Below are 21,197 nucleotides of genomic sequence, written 5' to 3'. Positions count from 1 at the left end.
AGAACTTCCCCTCCAAAGCAACAGGTCTCAAGAAGGGATGCTATGGAAATTCAGTAGTTAAAGGCACAGCTAATTATTTATTAAAACCTTCCTTAGTTAGCTGACACATGGGTAACTTTGGGCAACTTTTTACCAATTTGCTTTCACACACGCTTTCACTATGTATGACATGGCAGCTACAACACCAGCAACAGATAAAACATTGCCAAATGTAAGACTGAAAATTTTAATGACTTTCAATTTGTACAGATACGTATTTTACAGTCCTGTTGAATTTTCACATGAGCTGTTTATATAACCTTTCAATTTCTTAAAACTTATGCAAATATTGACCATAATTTAAGTCACTCAGTGTGGTGCACTGAGCTCTGAAAAGCTGAATGCTCTTAGCCCTGGCTACACAACATGCCCATCACAGTAAAAGCCTTCAGCTGCACCAGCTTCCTTTTTCCCCGACTGCTTGTTTATGCTACAAGCAGGACTATCAGCTAATTTACTTCCTCCAAGCATGGTCAGGACAAGTTAACCTCATGTTCACTGGTCAGGAAAAGTAGTGACCACTGCAGGATAAGTTACAGTAACAAAAAAAAAAAAAAAAAAAGGAACCACCCTCATGTTATTTACATGCCAAGAAAGTTGCCTTCAGTTCCATAGGAATATATTATACAAATAAATGTTCAGGAGAAGTTACACAGTAGTAGCTTATGCCAAACCAGAAATATACATTTGATGTGTACAAATTTTTAAAGCTTATTACAGGCATTGCAAACGTAGATAATTACATTAAAATATTTCCAATGACATAGCTACAATTTAAATTAAGAAATGGAATGTTATCAACAAGATTTATCTGTTCATTAATGTTGATATTTGTACATAATCCAAGTGTGCAGTATTTTTGTTCAAGTTATCACGAAGAGGACCACACTGCAGCGACCCCAATATTATATATAGGCTCAGCTGATCTAAAACAGTGATATAACTTTCACTGACAAATTCAGTTCTGATGAGACAGATTTACTACTTAACACAATGTGTTGCTTTTACTTCATAATGGTGAAGTTACGCCCCTTTTTTCAGGGAAAAATAAGACAGCTACACAAAATAACAGTAGAGTAGAATGGCTTTACTGAAACTTTGGAGAAAGCTTGAAATCTACAAAGTGGTTTGCATGTTGTCTTCAGGGAGCTTTTTAAAAAAAAAGTAGAATTTACATTAAATATTGGGGGAGACCACACAATACATTACACCAGATTTGCAATAACTGAACACCTTCTTGAAGTTCAGTCCATACCAGCAGTATTAACCATCCAGCTTAGAGGCACAGGAAAGCTAGAGCAGTTAAATACACTGGTTTGTAACTTGATTTTTTTTTTCTTTTTAAAACGCAGATATAGGAATTCAGTCTTTAGGTTCTTGCTCTTCCCACCCCAGCAGCAGAGCAATCATCCCTTCTCCATTCTGCTCAGAGAATGCTGCTTTTCAATAATTGTTCCAGTCGAGCTGAATTGTGTTTTCCACAACTAAAGAATTTTAAGGACCATGTGGTAATAGATGTTGGCCTGTTGGAGGTGGGGGATGGGAAATGGGAAGCAGTGAAATCAAGACTTTGGTCCTCCCAGTAATCCATTAGATACTGGTTAAAATTTCCAGTTTGACGCATAAAGAATTTTTAAAATTGTTTTTCTATCTAGCACACACTAAGCCTGGCATATTATAAAAGACAATATCTTACCTAACCTGGTGATTTATACTATGTTTATTGAGGTTAACCGTGCTTAGCATAAAGTACTAAAAAATGGAAAGAGGACAACACAAGGCTTGGAAGACTATAAGCTAGACAGGGAAAAACTGCAATTTACCATGTGTGAAATTTGTTTTGTAGCTGGCTAAGTACACCCTTTAAACACCTAAAGAACAAGTCAAAAAGCACATATTGGAAATAAAGTTTTTTTAAAATTATTTTTCTATATTCAAGTATTAGATAAATTATATAAGACTTTTTCCAAGATAAATGTTAGGCCAATGATGAATTTTAAAAACAAAATCAGTAGAAACATCATCTGGAAAAAAAGGCTAGTTAAAATATAGATATGTCAAGCTATGAAGCTTAAATTAGTGCAGATAATTTTCTATTAGTTCCAGATATCCAGAAATATACACAATAGAATCATCCCAGTTTTCATAAAAGTTTAGAAGGTAGATGATAAAATTGCACTTAATTCTGAATTAATTCAGATAGCAAGTCACTCCCATTCCTTGCTGATCAATTTGTAAGAAGAAGGGAACCACGTTATAAAAGAGCAAATTGGTTTTGTACATTCTGTTTCACCTTCCAACATTTGGTCACAAACAAGGGCCACGCAGTTTCACTATCTGTCTTGATGATCAGAATCGGATATCCTCACATCTGATGCAGACAAATCTAAAACAGGATTTACAAATCCGGCATATTCTGAATTGCCATTATCATCCATTTCAGCGCTAACGAAGTCATTCTCCCACTCCAATCCATTAGAATCGTCAGAGGCTGAAGCTGGATTACTTCCCGTCTTCCTGCTATTAAATTTCAGTGCCGCCCGGAGTATATCTTCTTCTGTTTTGGAGCGTTCTCTCATTGGAATCATTCTGTTCATGCCTGCGATGAAAAACATGTTTATGACAAAAGACAGTTTGGAGGGAAGTACCTTCACGTTTGTGTTAGAACGTTAGAAGAGAACAAACAAGAATCCTTTAGGAGATCCAAGCTTTGGTAATTTCACTCCTGAGCACTGCTGTATTTTTTCTGGTAGTGGTGTTCACATGAAATCCATAGTTTGCAGTCAGTTTTGGCCCAAACGAACACAACAGCTAGTGATGTGGTTTTACAGAGTTCTAAGGAAGACAGACAACATAGTGAAACAACGGATTGGCACTGTTTATTTCTCCAATGTATGCACCCTGCTGCCCTACATTATGGGCATGTAAATATTAGAAGAGTTTTGGTATTGTGCCGTTTCTAGAAAAGCTAGACGTCTGGGGAATCCTGTAACACTCTGTAGCCTACTAATAAACAGATGGAACATCACCACACGAACCATTTTAAACAGCGGCTAAAATTTAGATAGATCATCGGTGCGTTTGTCTAGGAAAGGTCTTCAGTTTGTCTGAAAAGGTGTATCTAATTTCACACAAAATAAAACAAAACGTTGCTCAGAAAACTGCACCAGGACATCAGAGATGCTATTTATTTTGTCAGTAATTACAGACTTTCTCAGAATGCATCAAAACCCTCCCACACCACTGGAAAGGAAAAAGGGAAGGCTTTACAACTTTCTCCTCACACCCTTTGTCTTTTTGTATAATACTCGATAAAAACTACAACACTGTGAGGCAGAAAGTATGCATCTGCTGTGCTCAGCTCCAATCCACAGTCCCACTTCAGTGCTACCATTACACAACCGTTAAACACTACCATTAGTAATAATACACAATCATACCTAGTTCAGGATCTAGACACTCCCTGCTAAGAACCTCCTAATCTGGCACCTTTTCAGTCAATATCACTTTTTGTTACCATTCTTAAGTTGTTGTTTTTTTTAAGGCTAATATCCTTTCAAAACACTGTCTCTTCCTTACTTTGTGTTCAGATCCCATACAACTTTGTCTGCTAATAGTAGAAATGTGTAACTAGACCATAAATGAATACCCTAGATCACTGAACTTCCCCTCATACACTTACTTTTTTGGAGTTGTTCAGTCTTCACAGTAGATTTTGACAGCACGCACAGTAACTAAATCTCTTACCCCAAGCAAGCAGTCAACCCCTTCAGGGAAATGGTTGTAATATACTTAAATTGGGCCAGATCTACCAAGAACGTGCTAAAAACTACTCAAAGTCCTTACAATATTGACTAGTACTTCTTTTAAATTACCATATTCCTTCCTTTGCAGCCACAAAACCTGGTTATGTTCTCACGCATAAGCAGTTTTCCCTAGGTTACCTTAACATCTCTTCTGCTCAAGATTTAAGGTGACCAGGGAGAAGAGAGGGCACTGCCATCACAATGACCAACTCTTCGAAATGATTTCCCTTTGTAGAGCACAGGCTAATAGGAATCAGAAATGGAACCATGCGGCATTTTTTTTTCTCTGGTTTTAGGCAGTTTTTGGTACTTCTCAACACTCACTATTTAGTTACATCAAAACCAGATGAATACTGAGGGCTAAGTCAATGTGACAGTGGTAAGTGAACAATGAATAGCAAACATCACTGACTTAATTCTGTATAAAGTTAAATTTGCTAACCACAAGACTAATACAAGCCTGTATGCAACAAGACCCTCAGTCACTCAAACGAGCAAGATAATTTTGCACACAGGTATGCTAGTAGACTGAATTTTTCTCTCATCTGGTTTTCAAGTTATTTAGAAAGGTACTACATTAAGCTAACTCATAAGAGTGGGAGGACAACTCAAGTTGTAAAAAACCAAGGAAATGGGAAGGTAACATTCTTAAGCACAGTGTAGAACACAGTGTTCCCAGAACACTATTTCTGCACCGATGCTAATTACTCTCAACATAAAATCGACTGTGCTCCAACGTCCTTCAAGGGATCCTGCCTTAGCTTCAGTTCCTCTAGAATGCTAATAGCTCTTGTACACACTAGCTAAAAACAAGATGCTGAGTATTTCTGGGTAAATCTGTGAAAGTTAAGTCTTTCAAAATAGGTTTCTGCACTAGATGTTTTAGTGCTCTTGGCAGTGCTAAACATTTAAACTACACACAGATTGTCAGAAAGCAGTCTACTAAAGCAAATAAAAAATCTGCTATGCGTTGGCTAAAAAAAAAAAAAAAAATAAAAGCTTATTTTGGGTGAGCTTTTCAAGAGTTAAGGTCTCAAAATTGTGGATTAACTTTCAAACAAATACAAGAGTTTTGCAGATTTAGAAAAGAGAAAGAAAAGAACTATAGCAAACAGCAGCAGCAGCAATTGGGGTAGTTGGGATACTTGCCTGCAATGCAGACCTAAGTTTCCAGTAGAAGTGACAATGAAAGTAATTAGGGTTTAAAGAAGCAATGCTTCCCAAAATACTGCAGTCAGAGACTCCTGACCAACTTCCACATTTCAAAGCAAAGAACAAGCTGCTCCTCCTGCTACTGGCTCACCAGAGGGCAGCATTTCTTTACCATTAGTTTTGTTGTGTGCTTACAAGCCAGTTTCACAAAATGCAGGAAAAGACATGTACTGAAGGATCCAAAGAAATTAATTAAATTATTAGACAGATAACAACATTTATCAGAATAAGCAATTTTCTAGGTAAAAATTATTTAGTTTAATCACTACACACTTCACAGAAATTCCATCAGAATTAAGTTTTAAATCACCTTCCCTTTTGAAAAGGACACATTTACAATCAATGTTTAAACTGTCAGCATTTAATTTGTAAATTCAGAACAAAACTGAAAGGCAGAATAAATACCTTCTTCATCTTCCCACTCTAAATCTAAAGAAGTGCTGTCATCATTTCCACTCATTGATTTTGTTTTCGTCATTAAATCACAACTGCTCTCTGTGTTGGGTGTCAGCACTGTAGCATCAGATGAAAGTCCTATATAAAAAAAATATATTTTTAATTTGTAAACACATTTGAATTTGAGGTTCAATATGCAAAACTAAAACTTTCTTTGAAAGCTTTTATTGTGTTTTGTGGCCTTTAAACCTCAGGAAAATTTGAGAAAGCACTTCATTGAGTATACAGTAGCTTTTTAATAGTCAACTAAGTAATATCACTAAGATATTACAAGAGAACATACAGTAATACTAATTAGAACTATAGAGGAATTTAGTAAGCTGTAAGCTAGTCTTGGGAAACACTGCCTGTAGTTTGGGATTTTCTGGGGGGACAGTTGGTTTTGGGTTTTTTGCAAGACTTCACACAAGAATTACCATCAGTCCTCCAACTTCTTAGGGACTATCACATACAATCATCAAAACCTATGGATATAAGTTCATATAACTGTTTTCCTCTAAATTGTTAGCGGAATTTTTAAATATAGGCAGCCAAATCCTCTCTTGTGCTTCATTAGAAAAAAACAAAAAAAAACAAACAAAAAAAAAAACCAAAACAAAATCAAGGCAACACATTAGTATGACTCGAATTATTTTGCAAAGCGATGATTAAAAAAAACTATACATGCACATCTGCATCTTTAATACACAGTTAGGTTTTACAAGAAAAGTTCACTGCATTGATGTTGCCTCCACAAAGATGGTAGGAAAGCCTTCATAAAATAAAATCCATGCCCAGGACTTGTTTGACTACAGAACGTTCTTTTGAGAACTGGAATGACTGTAGCACAAGTTGTATATGCTGTTTTTTTTGAATACTTGAAGCATCAGGGATTAAAGAGGAAAAGTTGCAATCAGATTTTTCTATACAGATATATGTAAACATATTTTTATATATATATATATATGTTTGTTTGTAAAAAAATATAAATAAATTATGTTTATCTAGAAAAAGAAATAGCGCTCTGTGCTCCTCAGTGTCACTTAACATTTAAAAACATGACTAAGAAAAGGAAGACTTACTACTACTTCGAAAAGCTTCATACTGGAATTTTGTATTTCTTAAGAAAGAATCAAGATCTTCCTCTGCCACAGTGCTGTAAAAACAATGCACGTTTTGGTTTTAGCTTTATAAACCTCTAACGATGCATTAATCCACATGCCCCCCAGTTCTATGCTACAAAACATATACATCTGTAACTAAAATCTTTATAAAATGATCTACAAAATGCCTTTCTAGTCCTACTATTCTATTCTTACTCATCATATCCTCCCCCAGTCTGAGCTTCTGCTCAATATTTAGTGATATTTTCAGTGAATAATTAATTCTGTCACTAAATGACTCTTGCCCTCTCATCCTCTGTCACTTTACATAATGCCTCCTTAATTTTCAATTCCTTTTTTAACTACTGATTTCAAATCCTGCTACTGCAATCCTTTGTTTCTAAAATCTGGCTAGCTCCTACTCATGTCATAAAACCTCAGTTTTCACAGCTCCTTTCCTTCCCTAACTGAAAATCCCTCCTATCCCCCTTCTCTTCCATTCTAAAATAGGTGCTTGATTTTAAGAGTTTCTTCTAAACTCAAATACAATTCCACAATAAATTTCTTACAGGGGTGTAGGGTGATTGTCCCCCCCGCCATAACACTGAACACAGAAGGTGGGAGTAAAGAGAAATAAATTAATAGTAATAGTGAAAAAAACAGGCAGACTATACAAGACATTAAATTTCCCCATTTCATTAGCATATATTTTTACTGTGTATTTCAAACAGGGTTCTGAATAATAAAAATATTTTTCTATTGCCTGAGATTTTACACATAAGCACCTTTTTAATATATATTAGTAGCTGGGAGTAAGTTCAATTTAATATGCATCAGTTTAATAACTACAGCGAAAACCAGAATGAGTGCAATCTACCCTCTAATTTTGCAGATTAATGGTAACCAGTTTGTATTCAGTAACTATTCAGTGTGAAGCAAACAGCAGTGAATTAAAACAACTTTGACTTACAAACGCTGCATATGCAAAGTTTGAAAAACACATGAATATTTTCTGGGGGAGTGTGAGGGGGGTGTGGCTGTGGGGGAGTGTTGAGGGGAAGATGAGGAACAGGAATAAAGCCAGTCATGGTTCTTGATTATCATTAACCAAATTTTATATCTTACCTCTGGTATTCTCCATTATTAACAGCATGCGCCCTCTGTGTTATCCTTTGCTGTCTACGTTGCTATTGAAAGAAGTAAATTGTTGAAAAAGCTGAATGCAATCACTCAGACTAATATACTCAATGCACTAAGCATTCCCTTAACTGTGACATTACAAGGAGCGGTGTTCTGGTCCTTGGAGCAGTTCAAGTACAACTCAGGAAAAGACTGACTTTCATTCAAATACACATCAAATTCTACGATACTGAAGGGACCGTTACATGCAAGTGGTACAGTTTATAATCTCAAAACTTTCTCCATTTAAGCAAAAGTAACTTTGTGAATAGAGCTCTCAACATTTTAACCTGTTCCATGCACCAAAAACCCCCAAACCACCAGTTTGTCTAGAAACAGGTCAACACCACCTCATTCATGATTGTATCTGCCCCCTATTATCTTTTCTTCTTAAGCCACAGGTATTTTCAACGCACAGATCTGGGTTATGTTTGATTTGTTTTGCTCAGTGCCCAAGCGCAGGCAGCCTACTATGTAAAAATAAGTATTTCCTACAGGTCCTTTTATCCCTGTACAAAGCAATACTGCCATCTCCCCTGGTTGGCTCTATCAGCACTAGAGTGCTTCATTTATATTAATAAGAGCTTTGTTGCCTTGCTGGGCCAAAAGTATTATAACAACTCTACACTCTCAAGGCAGAAAGCTTTCATGGTATCACTAGGCAAAAATAAGAATTAAAAATGCAAGACACAAGCCATAAATGCATTTATTTTGTAGGTACAAGAGGAAAAACAGATGTCATGGAAGTAGGGTTCTGCTTAAGTTTCAGGGTTTAAACAACTTAAGTTGTCTCAAGGTTCTCTTCCCTGCCTTGAAAAAAATAGAGCATAAAAACTGGGCACATCAACTATTTGATTAAAGGTAAATCAGTTATGAAGCAGTTCACTGATTATGACAGACTAAGGTAAAAATTAATGAGTTGATTCATGAGACTTGTCTATAAAACTTAGCTACTGTATTTTCTGAAAAATCTATTCCCAGCCTTAATGGATCTGTCCCTGCAAAAGAAAAGCAGGAATAAATAAAACAGAATTTTTAATGTCAACTTTAACTTCATCTAAAAATTGCTCTTCACTGGGTAAATAGTCTTGTGAGATAACTCTATTGGATCAGCTAGTATTTTTCAATCCAAAATGATTGCTTTGATGATGGCTTTGTCTCTTGGCACACTTTCCATTTTAGTTATTTAAATAAATATCAGAATAAGCAGACTGAAACCAGTAAGGAAATGAGAAGTGTAGAGGTAGAAATATCACATAATGGTGGTTATAGGTGAGAAGACTTAAGTACGCAGGGAGAAAGAGACAAGAATTTGGCACCAACATAATTAAAAAGTCAGTAAAAATCAGTTACTGAGTTACGTAACACTTTTTGTTTAAGACTCATATACCCACATTATATCAAATTTAAACTACCTACCCAGTTTGCCAGGTCACAGTCAAATAACTAGCACTGTAATTTCCAGGATACACATATATTAAAATTCTCCACTGTTACAAACCCTGACATTTAGTAGGGCAACATCAGCAAGTCAAATTAGTTTTAAAGGGATGCCACACCTCCCCTGAAAAAGCCATTTTCTCATTTAGAAGACTTCTGCCCACAAATGGCAGAGACGTGTTATGTATTCAGAAATGGCTCCTAGTTTATTTAGAAAGGCTAGATGCTTGAGGTACATCTATACAAAACCACTTCCTTAAAAAATCCTTATAATCTTTATATGGGGGGGGGGAGGTTGTTTGTAAAGGAGATAAGTGTTACTAATTTTACAAGAGGAGAAAATTAAAATATCTATAATGCATTCTATCTTATGTCCTGACTAAGAGGTACACGTTAAAAATACTGAAAAACAAGAAAAATGGCATTTCTTGCACAAAACTTCCACAAAAAAAAAAAAAAAGTTAAAGACATAAACCAATCTACTTTTGCTGACTTTATATCAACTCAAAGTATTAATAAAGAAAAAGCAGGCCAAAAAAGGTCAGAAAGAATTAATCCTCCCATACCAAATGAAAAGAGGTTAGAAAGAGAAATGTGAAGACCTATATTTTGCAACATAAATATTAGATTAAAATTCAGTCATCACTATCAGTCTGGAAATAACAATTTTCAAATCACTCTCTTCTGAATATAGACAATATGCTAGGGTTAAAGATCTGCCCCACGCCTATTATAGATTTCAGACTTTTTCAATTAGTCTAAATCTGAACTTTTGACAATTCTAATTGAACACGTATCACATGTCTAGTGGACAGTTTCCTTGAACATGCTACAACTGCAGCTATACACATTATAGATTAACTGATAGTGAAAAGTGAAAATGCTCTTTAACATATACATTTCTGGCAATCTGAAATTTGTGTGAGAACACATACTGTAATAGCATATTAAGATGGCAAAAATATTAAATGCACTGATAATATGTAACTCTGAACTACAACATGAAAACCATCAGAAATAAATGCTATCAGGACACAGAACAGCATCTGTTTTTGAAAAAGCAGGAAAACGTAACATGGCTTTTGTTTTGCTTGACCAAGCTCCAAAAGCATGGACACCAGACCTGTGGAAGTAGGGACAGGTATATTAAGTAAAGACTACTGTTAAGTCATTACTTTGGCTATTAGACATACAAATCACAAAATGATAGAACGACTCGGGTTGGAAGGGACCTCAGGAGGTCATGTGGTCCAACCTCCTGCTCAAAGCAGGATCAACAGTAAATTCGGATGACTTGGAAACACACATCTTCGTGTTAACACAAACCAGAGAGATAAGGAACAATTCAGTGCACAAATCTATAAAGTACATTACAAGTCTAAATGATTCATGCATGCTTAATTTCAGGGTTTTTTTTACTGGAAAACCATCACAAATCACTTTACATTAAAGATCAGTAACTTCTACATAATGTAAGAAGTCTGTTAAACTAATTTTAGGTTCAAATCATACATCTCATTCAAAAATCTATACTCAGCAACATAAGCTGTTTCAAATAATTCTGATATTTTTTCAGCTGTTTTAGTCAGCTGTACTTTCAAATTGTGTATTTCTTTCTCTACTGGATTTTAAAAGCCAAAGCAATTTCCTCATTACATTTCCTGAGATGTAAAGGATATTAGGAAAGTCTGCATACATAGAAACAGAACAGAAGCTCTGATATATATTGGGGTCTTTTTCCCCTCACCTCCAAGAGCTTTTTCTGCTTTGCTGCCCTGGCTGCTTCACGTTGTGCAGCATATAAAGCCTCCTCTTCTATTCTTAACTTCTCCTCTTGTAAGGCTAACTGTATATAAACAAAATAGTAATGGTTAACAAAAGCAGAACCTATCTATCTTCCTATGAATAAATCCATAAATTCAATAAAACAAAAGAAAAGCTACCAGAAAATAAAAATAAAATAAAATTGACTATAGCTAAAACATTTTTCTTCATTAACTGAATCTAACAGCTTCCACCCCCACCAAACATCCCAAGAAATTTAGTTAACTAAACATTACCCTATTGAACAAACATCCTTACTAGTGAATTGCTGTAAATACATGTTGCATTTTATTATAAACTGCATGGCAAAAGACTAAAATCTTTTCAGTTGTATATTCTGCTGGTACTTTATTAAAAATCACTCTCGATTTCTACATTGTATTCCACACCATATTCAATTGATTGCTGCAAACTAAAAAAACCAACAAATTACATTTTTTTTCTGTAAGAAAAGCTCTGAAAAAAACTGAGAACAAGAAAAGTTGAATCAAGTATACTCCCCATTTTGCCTCTTGTTAAAAAAAAAGCACCTTCAAATTTACAGATCTCAGAGAGCCACCCAATTTTTCAGCTAAGCAGCTACTAAAATGAAGCAATCTGATGCAAATTTAGTTGCGCAGCAATCTCTTTGTGTATCTTGCAGACTAAAAAATGCCAACCAATGAACAAAACCCAGTTGTTTTGTTCATGCGAATGGCATCTCCTTGTGTCCATGGTTGATCTTAACTACTTTTAAAGAAAAGCTATCCATACCATACCAGTAGTCATCGTAACTGCTTACCTCTGACTGAATTTTCATATCAACAACTCTCTGCTTTTCAGCAATGGAGTCATAATGTCTGTCTTTCAAGTCAGCAATTTCTTCCTCAGTCAGAGGTCTAAAAGCATAGGAGAAACATGAAAAGACTCCATCTATTATTTACGCATGACAACCCAAAGTTGCACTTCAAACATATCCATATAGTCTTTCTTAACTGGTCCTTTAACGCCTGCTCCTCCTGAGAACAGAGTTCCAAAGTTCCAGCTTACTAAAGACAATGCTGTCTCTGCTTACTCTTACAAAGCATTTTTCGTATATAGAAAGCATATTTTCAAAACATTACTGCCTAACAGAACTACTGTAACAGAATGGCTAATAACACTGTGGTATAAATCTCAATTTTTCCTTTCTTGTTTTGGTCCCTTATTTGTAAATTATTCCTCTTTCATCTGTTGCCTCCTTTATGTCTACTTTTATGTATTTAACAAACAAGACTGCAAAAGCGTTACAATAATTATAAGGTTTGCTATAACCCTTCTTTGGGACCATTGACATGGAACAAGATTTTGGGAATTATCAAATAAATAATACAAAATGTCTAGAATTAGACAACCAAAGGATACATACTTTGTGTTGTCTAATTCTACATGCCTTCATGTTTCCTGCATAAACTTAAGAGCAGATCTCTTAAGTTTATGCTGCTTACATAAACATTAACATGCTCACAAAAAAATTCACTGGAGTTGTAGCACTAATACTCCCTTTAACTTTCAGTGTAGACCCTAGGAACAAGATAAAAGATTCTCTTTGCAACATACTATTTTAACTGTCTTGTATAGTTTTTGCAAGATGAGTTCTCATCTAAACTGTTCTGACATGGTTAAGCATTAACGTCAGTTTGATATGTATTCTTTCCATATAACTGACAACTGAAAAAACAGAAAGGGTTTTGAGAGAAACTCTGACAAACTTAATAGTCACAGTGGGAAAGCAGAGGGAAGGAGAGGTCCTAAATCGCAAAATCTTACCTGTGACTGCTTCCTGGGCTTTCCCCCTGTTTAAAAAAAAAAAAAAAAAAAGAGTCTGAGTTTTTGAATCCCACAAATCAATCAATTTTAAGAGGGGGAAAAGAACCAACAATATGAAACCATAGTTTCTCCCATATATTGGTTTTACAATGGGGGGGAGGGGAGGGGGGGAATCCCCTATTTTAATTTAGAATTTAAAAAAAAAAAAAAAGTATCTTATTATGCAATCACCTGAAGTGGCTAAGTAAAATAAATAAGTGCTTCCAACTCAAAAAAATATACACCAGTGGCATATTTCAAGAACCAAACTATCAGTCCTCATGTTTTTAAACACAGGGCAGGGTACTGAAAATGTGGTGTGTGCCCCACCCATTATCAAGCTGCATTAAATTTATAATAGTGAAAGTTTTAAGGCCAACATCTATTTTTCTGAAGTACTGCTCAGCCAGTTTACCCATAATCGTAAAGACAGAGCACTCCGAGCTTTCCTTAGCAAAGCAACCCGGGTCCATTTATGTTTTCAGATAGAGAACATTTACTGAGACTTACACAAGTTACACCAGTACCAAATTCTCCTTCAAGTCTTTTCCCCTCTCTGTTTCTCCCTCTCCCACTTCTCCTTCTTTTCTTTTTGCCTTCCTAATGTCCATAGTGCTCTCTTCCTGAAAGGGTTACTTCCATACTCCCCCCAGCCAGTGTTCTTTTCTCTTAGGTCTTCATCTCTTGGGGAGACAATACAGACCTTGGAACCATTTTTAAGGGTTGTACTAGCAAGTTCACGTTATGATCCAAGTACCTACCTCATCACTTTCCACTAGGTTTTCAAACTGCAAAGAAGAAGTAAACAATCTTTACAAGTCAATATAACAAGTCACTAAACACAGACTGCAAATATGATTATATATTTAATCTGTCCTGTAAAAACACTACTCCAATGATAACAGTGGGACTGTAAAACCATTTATGAAGGCCCCTGCTTCCAGAGAAAGTATTACTTTTAGAGTAGGACCTATCTTCTTACCAATGTTTCTTTTCTTAAACATCACATTATCCTAAAAGGACAAGAGTCAAAATTAAAATACGTTCATGTATTTCACTACAACTTATGCAAAGGCCCTGATAAAAATGAAACCACGTTAGTTTATGAGACTGCTAATAATTTTGTGTATCTGAAGCCTTATAATACAAGCAGTGGAAGGAACAGTATGGCTCTGCCAAACACCAAAGCACCCACTCAATTTAAAAATACAGAAAATGTAAGGGGTATAGTGCATGTAACTTCTGTCTCACATGCCAACTTTGATGCTCATCGAGAAGTACTTGAAGATGTATTTAATTTACAGACAACGCAGAGTTACTACCCAGAATTCTAAAAACAAACAAGCAACAACCACCACCCTCCCAGCTTTGCACATAGTAAACTAAAGGTGAATAAAGGCAATGTAATGCTTAATGATAGGAAGCCAAAGAAAGCCCAAGCCAGGCAAGAACACACAAAGCATTCCAAACTGCACAGACTCATCCAGCAGAAGTTCAACTAGCATGTAAAAACAAAGTAAAGGGAGATTTTCTCTACTATTTCCAGTATGCTAATTTTACATGTAGTCAATACATCAAACATGGAGGTCAGTACCTACAGCAAGACTACTTATTGACCTGAATACTGACTAATCGCTGTAATCAGAATATGAATTACAATTTGGGAGGAGGCCAAAACCTTCTTTTCCCTACCATATTTCTGCTGCGGGAACAACCTCTGACAACTAGAAGTTGTGAGCTAAAACAGAGTTCCCCCATCATATATGTCTGCCCCCCTTTCTGGAAACCCAAAGTAGCGATTACAGTTATTAATGTTCTTCTCAGTAATGGGGGCAATCTGAAAGGACTTTTAGACCATAAGGAACAGTCAGAAAAAGTAAACCAGGTTAATTTGTATAAATTGAGATTCTCAGAATAAAATTACACACTAGTCCTAGCAAAAAGGGGGGAGATATTGAGTGGCCGAGAAAGGACCTCTGTAGCGAACAAAGTAGACTACAAATGCAACTAACTATAAAGCAACCTCATCTGATTCTAGCTTTTTGTAGAATCAGATTCATGATCTTGCAATCAAGAACTAAATATCCTGCACTTATAGAAGCAGGAAAGAAAATCACTCCCAACGGAGCAGTAAGGAAAGATGCAATAAGCAGATTTTAGAATGCTCTGGTGCGGAGTATCAGATCACAACTGATACTTCTCTTCTTTCCAAGTGATACATTAAAGCAAGATGATGTATTCGTGTTCTGAGGTGCTATAAGAACCACTGTCTTGTCACCCAGTGCAGCATCAATTTAGTCTGGAATAAACCAGACTATTTCAATGTACATAAACTGCAAGAAGTGTTAAAGGCACTGCTAGAATTCAGCTTTTTCCACCTTTTTTTTTAAAATCGCTAGAAGTGTAAGCACTCACCTCTATAGTGAAGTGTTCTCCTGTTGAACATGTTCTAAAATACTTCGATCTGGAAAAATAAGTCTACAGTTACACTATAGAATAGTCTTCAATTCACAGCACTAGGAAAAGGAGCCAGATAATTTTAAATATCTTCTGAAATATGTTAAGTTAGAATTAAATAAACATAAAATACTCATGTATCAAACATATTTATTTGTTAACCTGTGCATCACTACCAGAGTGGCAAGAGGTGAAAGCATGTAAACATTTTCTATAGAACTGGAGAAAAGACCAACACCCTTAAGTGAGAAGAAATCACTTAACAGGATGCTGGGCTTGACATTTACACATTTAGCATGTTCTGAAATACCTTTAATATATCTTTCTCAGAAAACACTATTGGAGGCAATTTCTGAAAACACTTGTTCATCGTGGCACTTAACTCTTTACTAGCATAACATCTTGTACAACATCTATGTTAAACAATACATTTTATTTTGACAGCTTGGCACCACTAGAAGGTTGAACCTCAGAGAAAAATCTCTATGAAGAGGTCAAGACAATACTTTTTAACTTATTCACATAAAATTCACATAAAATTATTCACAGTCTGTAATTTTATATAGGGAACCAATCTCCTTGATTCTTTAACTATCTTAACACTGTGAAAAAAAAAAAAAAAAGTATTAACTGGATACATTTTTACCCAGTGAAAGAGGTTTGGCTCTCATCCAAAAGAACATTCAAATGGATACTGGTGCTTCAGTACAACATCCATTTCATGGAACTACATCAAAAAAAAACCAGAGTTTCCAGTTCCAAGCTCTGACTGATATCAGGAATAAACAATCCAGGGCCTCAGGCATTTCTATACTTGTAGAAAAGACCGTTCTGTACTTGCAACCAACACCTACTTCTACTATACTAAAAGCAACACACCAACCAAAGCCTGAATTATTTTAATCGTATCGGTTTTATCTCCATCATATTTTTCTTTGGAATTCGGTTAGGGTATGTCTCCCCTGGCAACTTGTTGCACAACCCTCTTCTTCCTTGTTGCCCAACCTTTCCTTCTACACAGCGGTGTAGGCCGCGGTGCATGAACACCGAAAGTAATTCCACTGCTGCCCCTCTGTGTAACATTTTGGTGTGCAGGAGCCAACACCATTAAGAAGCTAATTTAATAAATCTCTTACAGGAAATTGTTAACACAAGTATCTTTCCAGTTTACAGCACCAGGCTCTAAATGATGCTCAACTTCACAAACACATGAGCTGCAATCAGATTAGCTGCAAGAATTGAACACTGAACCTATAGAAAACTAAGACAATGCAGTGCAAGCTGACTAAATGTAATGAGAAATAGCCCAACAGCAATGACACTTCAAGGAAGATCTACACTTTCTGCTACCTGCTGAACAGGGACCCGGTAACAGAAGACCCAATTCTGTGCCAGTTTGAGCCCAGAGCAACTAGGGAAGATTGAGGTCTCTAGGGACCAAAATGGAAGACCCAGCAACTTCAACTCCCATACGTACACAACTTCAACTGAAATAAAGTACTAACCTAATAAAATGCATACAGCTTTTATTCTTCTCCTTTAAGCTCTAGTGTTTCAGTATTTTCTAAAAAAGACTTGAGAAACATTTAAGTTTGATAGTTACTACAGAAAACAGGCTAACAGGACACAGGACCCACAGAGACTGTCAGATCAATCTTCAAAGATCTAAAGCTATTGAAGAGACTAACTTTTCAACACTCCATACATATATATATATGCTTTATTATCCTTTTATGCAAAGTCATGTTATCATCTTTTATTTTAAAAAAATCCAACCAACTTATACAAATTATGTGTGGGGGGAAAAAAAAAAAATCACTAAAAATTAACATTTAATCTATTAAAACCAGAGCATGAGTTAATGTTAGTTTTTTCCACGCTAGTGATAACCCCTCCCAAACTAACCAAACAACCTAGAGAAAAGTTAGATTTATTATTCTCTTTTTTCTTTCCCTTCTTTTAAATACTCCTCTAGGAGTAAAGAAGAATACTTATGGTCAAACATAGTGACAAATTAGCTATGACCTACTTCCTAATTATGGCTGCAGCTTATAGTACTTCAAGCAAAACTATTTCAGCCAAGGCAGAAGGACACTTCCCCTCCCCCCCAAAAAAAATATTAACAACTGAAAGTTTGTATTTTTACAGGGAAGTTAAACTTATACTACACTAAAGAATGTTGGGGTGTTTCACTTCTCTCCACACGTTCAAAATCAACTATGAAATCATTGCAGCAATTCATACATAAATCTCCAACATTTTAAGCACAATTCCAACCAAAGGCAACTTGTAATCTTGCAGAATATTTAAGCACTTGTTAAAAACTGTATACTTAATTATTTAATTCAGAGTTTATGTCTTACAGTTAAATCTTGGAACATCAAAGAATAATGAAGCACTAGCTTGGGCCTGGGGGCGAGGAATCCGAGTGACTAAAATAATCACAATTAACTTGATAAACTATGTTATTACTTCTGCTGTTCCAGAATTAGCCAAATCTGCAGAACTTGGTAGCAATCGGACTTGCAAACATACAAAATTTATAAGACACATTTTACAGTTTCATTTTTAATACAATTCCCTGCCCCTCCCAGCACACAGTGGAAGGAGAAATACTTAAATCACTCAATGTTCCAACACTGCTCTGTAAACTACCAGCAGACACAGAAAACAAAGATGATCTGAGACGTGTGCCAGCTATCTGCAAGAGGTAGCACTGATGATTGCTTTTGCATAAACTGATCCCCCTTATACAATATTTCACATTCTGGCTTCAAAAGCCTATCCAAACAGGTGCAGCCACTTCAGTTGAAAAAGTCTGTTTTCTCTACTATCATTTCATTTTTCTAAGACCTTCACTACAGGCTATGCAACACAAAGAAATGCACATAACAGTTTAAAATTACAACAGCAGGCAGTAAGATTTCTCTGGTAAGGACAGTCAGATATTGGACTAATAGAAGCAATACATGCATGTACAAGTAGCTAAACCATCATGAAAAACAAACTTCTCCTTTGAGAGTACGCTCATAAAAATTTCATCATGAATTCCCTGCCACTTAAGAGAATAGCATTTCTCATAATTCTGTGCATCGGCATTCATATTTGCCATTCTAAAACCCAAGAAAGCAGTAAGCCAGTATTTACACGAAAGGCACCCAAAACACAGGATGAAGTCTGGCGAGGACGCCAGTAACTTCAGCAACTGTCTGCTGAAAACCAATTGGAGACTATGAGACCATGGTGGTAGGAAGCTAACAAATGATGCTTCAGGAAGCAAACGTGCACCAAAACCAAGTACTAGAACAGATGACACTGCAAACACCAATTAATATACAAAAGGGTAGCAAGGTATTGCAAACATACAAGGAAAAAAAAAAAGAATACAAGGGAAAAAACAACAAACAAAAATAGGTAGTAGGCACTTTAGACCAAATGGAAAGATAAAAAGTAACTGTGTATCTAGAATTTGCTGTTATAGCCAAGACAATCTTGTGCCTTTTCTGACACTGTCTCCTATCCAATACTCATAAGTCAGTAAGTCAGTGAAAAGTAGTCCTGGGGAAAAATTAAAGACCAGCATGACCCCACAATCAAAGCAATAATTTAAAGGGTAAGTACACATTGCCATAGACTTATTGTCACTACCCCCTAAAAAAAGATTATTAGTCTATGAGCAGAAACTCGGCAAAACACACATGTGAAGCAAGAACCTTTCAAGTATTACCTGTTTTTCTAAGGGTATAGGACAAGAAACATACTTAAGTGCCAGCTATCCAGGCATTTCAGATGTCTTTGTACCCTCTGCTGCAAAGTCCTATGAATACAAGCAGGTATCCTCCACACAGGCTGTCCTGGTCTTTCACCCATTTCTCTGAAAAGTATTCCTAAAAGGTCTTCAGGACAAGAACATCAGTCTTGCCTGACAGAGCTGATATGAAATAAGATGCCACGAGCTTGCAAGACAGAAAATGCTCTGTATATCCACATAACTTAAAGCTTAATATATCAGTCAAAAATAAATGACATGTATCAAATACTAGTAAGTATATGGAAGAAAACCAAACTCTTGTAACATCCCTCCTGTTTGTACACTGCTTTTCCACGAACTGGTTGCAGAACAAAACACAGATTACACATTTACAAGATATAGGTAAATTTATTCAGACCATTCTGCTCTTGATCTTCTGTAGTAATCACCATTAATCCCAACAGTCTCAGGCTCCAACTCACAGAGAACAGAAGACCATATTCCAGAAAATATGGTGGTTTTCCATCTTAGCACAAACACAGCAGCCTGCACAGATTTTGGCAACTAATCAGAAATAAAGCAATTTAAGCTGCTTCTTCTGGAAAAATAACCCTGGAAGAGGGTTGACAAGTAAGAATGTCCCCACAGTTAGCCTAAGCAATTCCCAGAAGCATCTTACCATCAACCATGCAAACTGTGCAAAGCCGAGCAACCTTTTGATGGCATTTCATCAGCTCAAGCTGTCAAGGCAGACGCTATATACTTTTTTTATTTTCTCCTCTCTCCCTTTTCCAATCTACCCACGCTGCTACTGTGGGGAGGGGGTGAAGGGGGCAGCCTGGGCCTGCCCAGACCCTGTATGAGGTGGCATGTGTTTGTCTCACCCCCTGACCCACCTCACCTCCCCTCCTGACCCTCTTCCCCCTCCTGACCCCCTTCCCTCTCCTCATCCCCTCTCCTCACCCCCTACCCTCTCTTCATCCCCTCCTCACCCCCTACCCTCCCCTCACCCCCTCTCCTCACCCCCTACCCTCCCCTCACCCCCTCTCCTCACCCCCTACCCTCTCCTCATCCCCTCTCCTCACCCCCTACCCTCTCCTCACCCCCTCTCCTCACCCCCTACCCTCTCCTCATCCCCTACCCTCTCTTCACCCCCTCTCCTCACCCCCTACCCTCTCCTCATCCCTTCCTCACCCCCTACCCTCTCCTCATCCCCTCCTCACCCCCTACCCTCTCCTCATCCCCTCTCCTCACCCCCTACCCTCTCCTCACCCCCTCTCCTCACCCCCTACCCTCTCCTCACCCCCTCTCCTCACCCCCTACCCTCTCCTCATCCCCTCCTCACCCCCCCTCCAGAGCCCCTTCCCCCTCCTCACCTCCTGACACTCCCCCACCTCTCCTGCCGACCCCGTCCCTTCCCCTCTCCCCGCTGGACCCACACAGGGCACCGCAACAGCTCCCGAACCTTGTCACCGCCACCCTCTCCTACCCCAAGACAACCCACGTCCCGCCGGTGGGGGACGGGGACCGGCCGCCCCAGGACCCGAGGACCGGCCGCCTCAGGGTCCTGCAGCTCGGCCGCCTCTCCTCACCTCCCGCCGAGGAGGAGGAGGAGGAGGAGGAGGAAGAGGAAAGGGGGGTGTGGAGGGGAGGAAAGGCGGAGCCGGGCGGGTCCAGCACCTCCCCGCCCCGGGGAGGGGAAAGGGGCAGCCGCGCTGCCTGCTTACCCTCCGCCTCGCTGGAGCCGGCCGGCTTCCCTCCGGAAGAAAAGCCCGCAGCACCACTGCGCCCAGCAGTTCCCCATCGCATCCTGGGCAGCGGCGGTGGCGGCGGCTCCTCCTCCTCCTCCTCCTCCTCCTCTTCCTCCTCCTCCTCCTCCTCCTCCTCCTCCCTTCGGGCGGGTTCACACCGCCCCCGCCATCACGGGCCGCGGGGCAGAGAGGAGGGCGGGCAGGCGCTGACCCCCAGGAACAAAGGGCCGCGCGGCGGGCGGAGGCTGCGCGCCCACAGCCTCATGGCCGCGGCCGCTGCGCAGAGGCGGACGCCGCATGCCCCACGCGCTGGCCCCGCCCCCCGGCGGCGGCGCCCCGCCCCTTCCCGGGCGCTGAGGGGACGGCGGCGGCG

At 38.2% G+C, this 21,197-nt stretch overlaps 1 protein-coding gene across 3 annotated transcripts; it reads right to left on the bottom strand.

Annotated features, from left to right (window-relative positions):
* Positions 1–210: 210 nt before the first annotated feature.
* AP1AR (adaptor related protein complex 1 associated regulatory protein) lies at positions 211–21,095 on the bottom strand. 3 transcript variants are annotated; one of them, XM_042796489.1, is made up of 11 exons: positions 19,753–19,948; positions 16,828–16,896; positions 15,281–15,329; positions 13,627–13,653; positions 12,827–12,852; positions 11,820–11,916; positions 10,962–11,060; positions 7,721–7,782; positions 6,575–6,648; positions 5,463–5,591; positions 211–2,638 (listed from the first exon to the last, which is right to left on the bottom strand). In XM_042796489.1, the coding sequence occupies exons 2-11, from the start codon at positions 16,839–16,841 to the stop codon at positions 2,373–2,375; spliced, it is 843 nt and encodes a 280-aa protein (XP_042652423.1). In that variant the 5' UTR covers positions 16,842–16,896; positions 19,753–19,948; the 3' UTR covers positions 211–2,372. The 3 variants fall into 3 exon arrangements, with proteins under 3 accessions (XP_042652423.1, XP_032863101.2, XP_042652424.1); XM_033007210.2 differs by lacking the exons at positions 16,828–16,896; positions 19,753–19,948 and adding an exon at positions 20,801–21,094; XM_042796490.1 differs by lacking the exons at positions 10,962–11,060; positions 16,828–16,896; positions 19,753–19,948 and adding an exon at positions 20,801–21,095.
* Between the last annotated feature and the right edge of the window lie 102 nt (positions 21,096–21,197).

The sequence above is a fragment of the Tyto alba genome, unplaced genomic scaffold (assembly GCF_018691265.1).
Source record: "Tyto alba isolate M040663 unplaced genomic scaffold, T.alba_DEE_v4.0 Super-Scaffold_23, whole genome shotgun sequence".
Classification (NCBI taxonomy): domain Eukaryota; kingdom Metazoa; phylum Chordata; class Aves; order Strigiformes; family Tytonidae; genus Tyto; species Tyto alba.
Note: the sequence above shows the minus strand (reverse complement) of the source record. Positions and strands in the feature narration are given on the sequence as shown.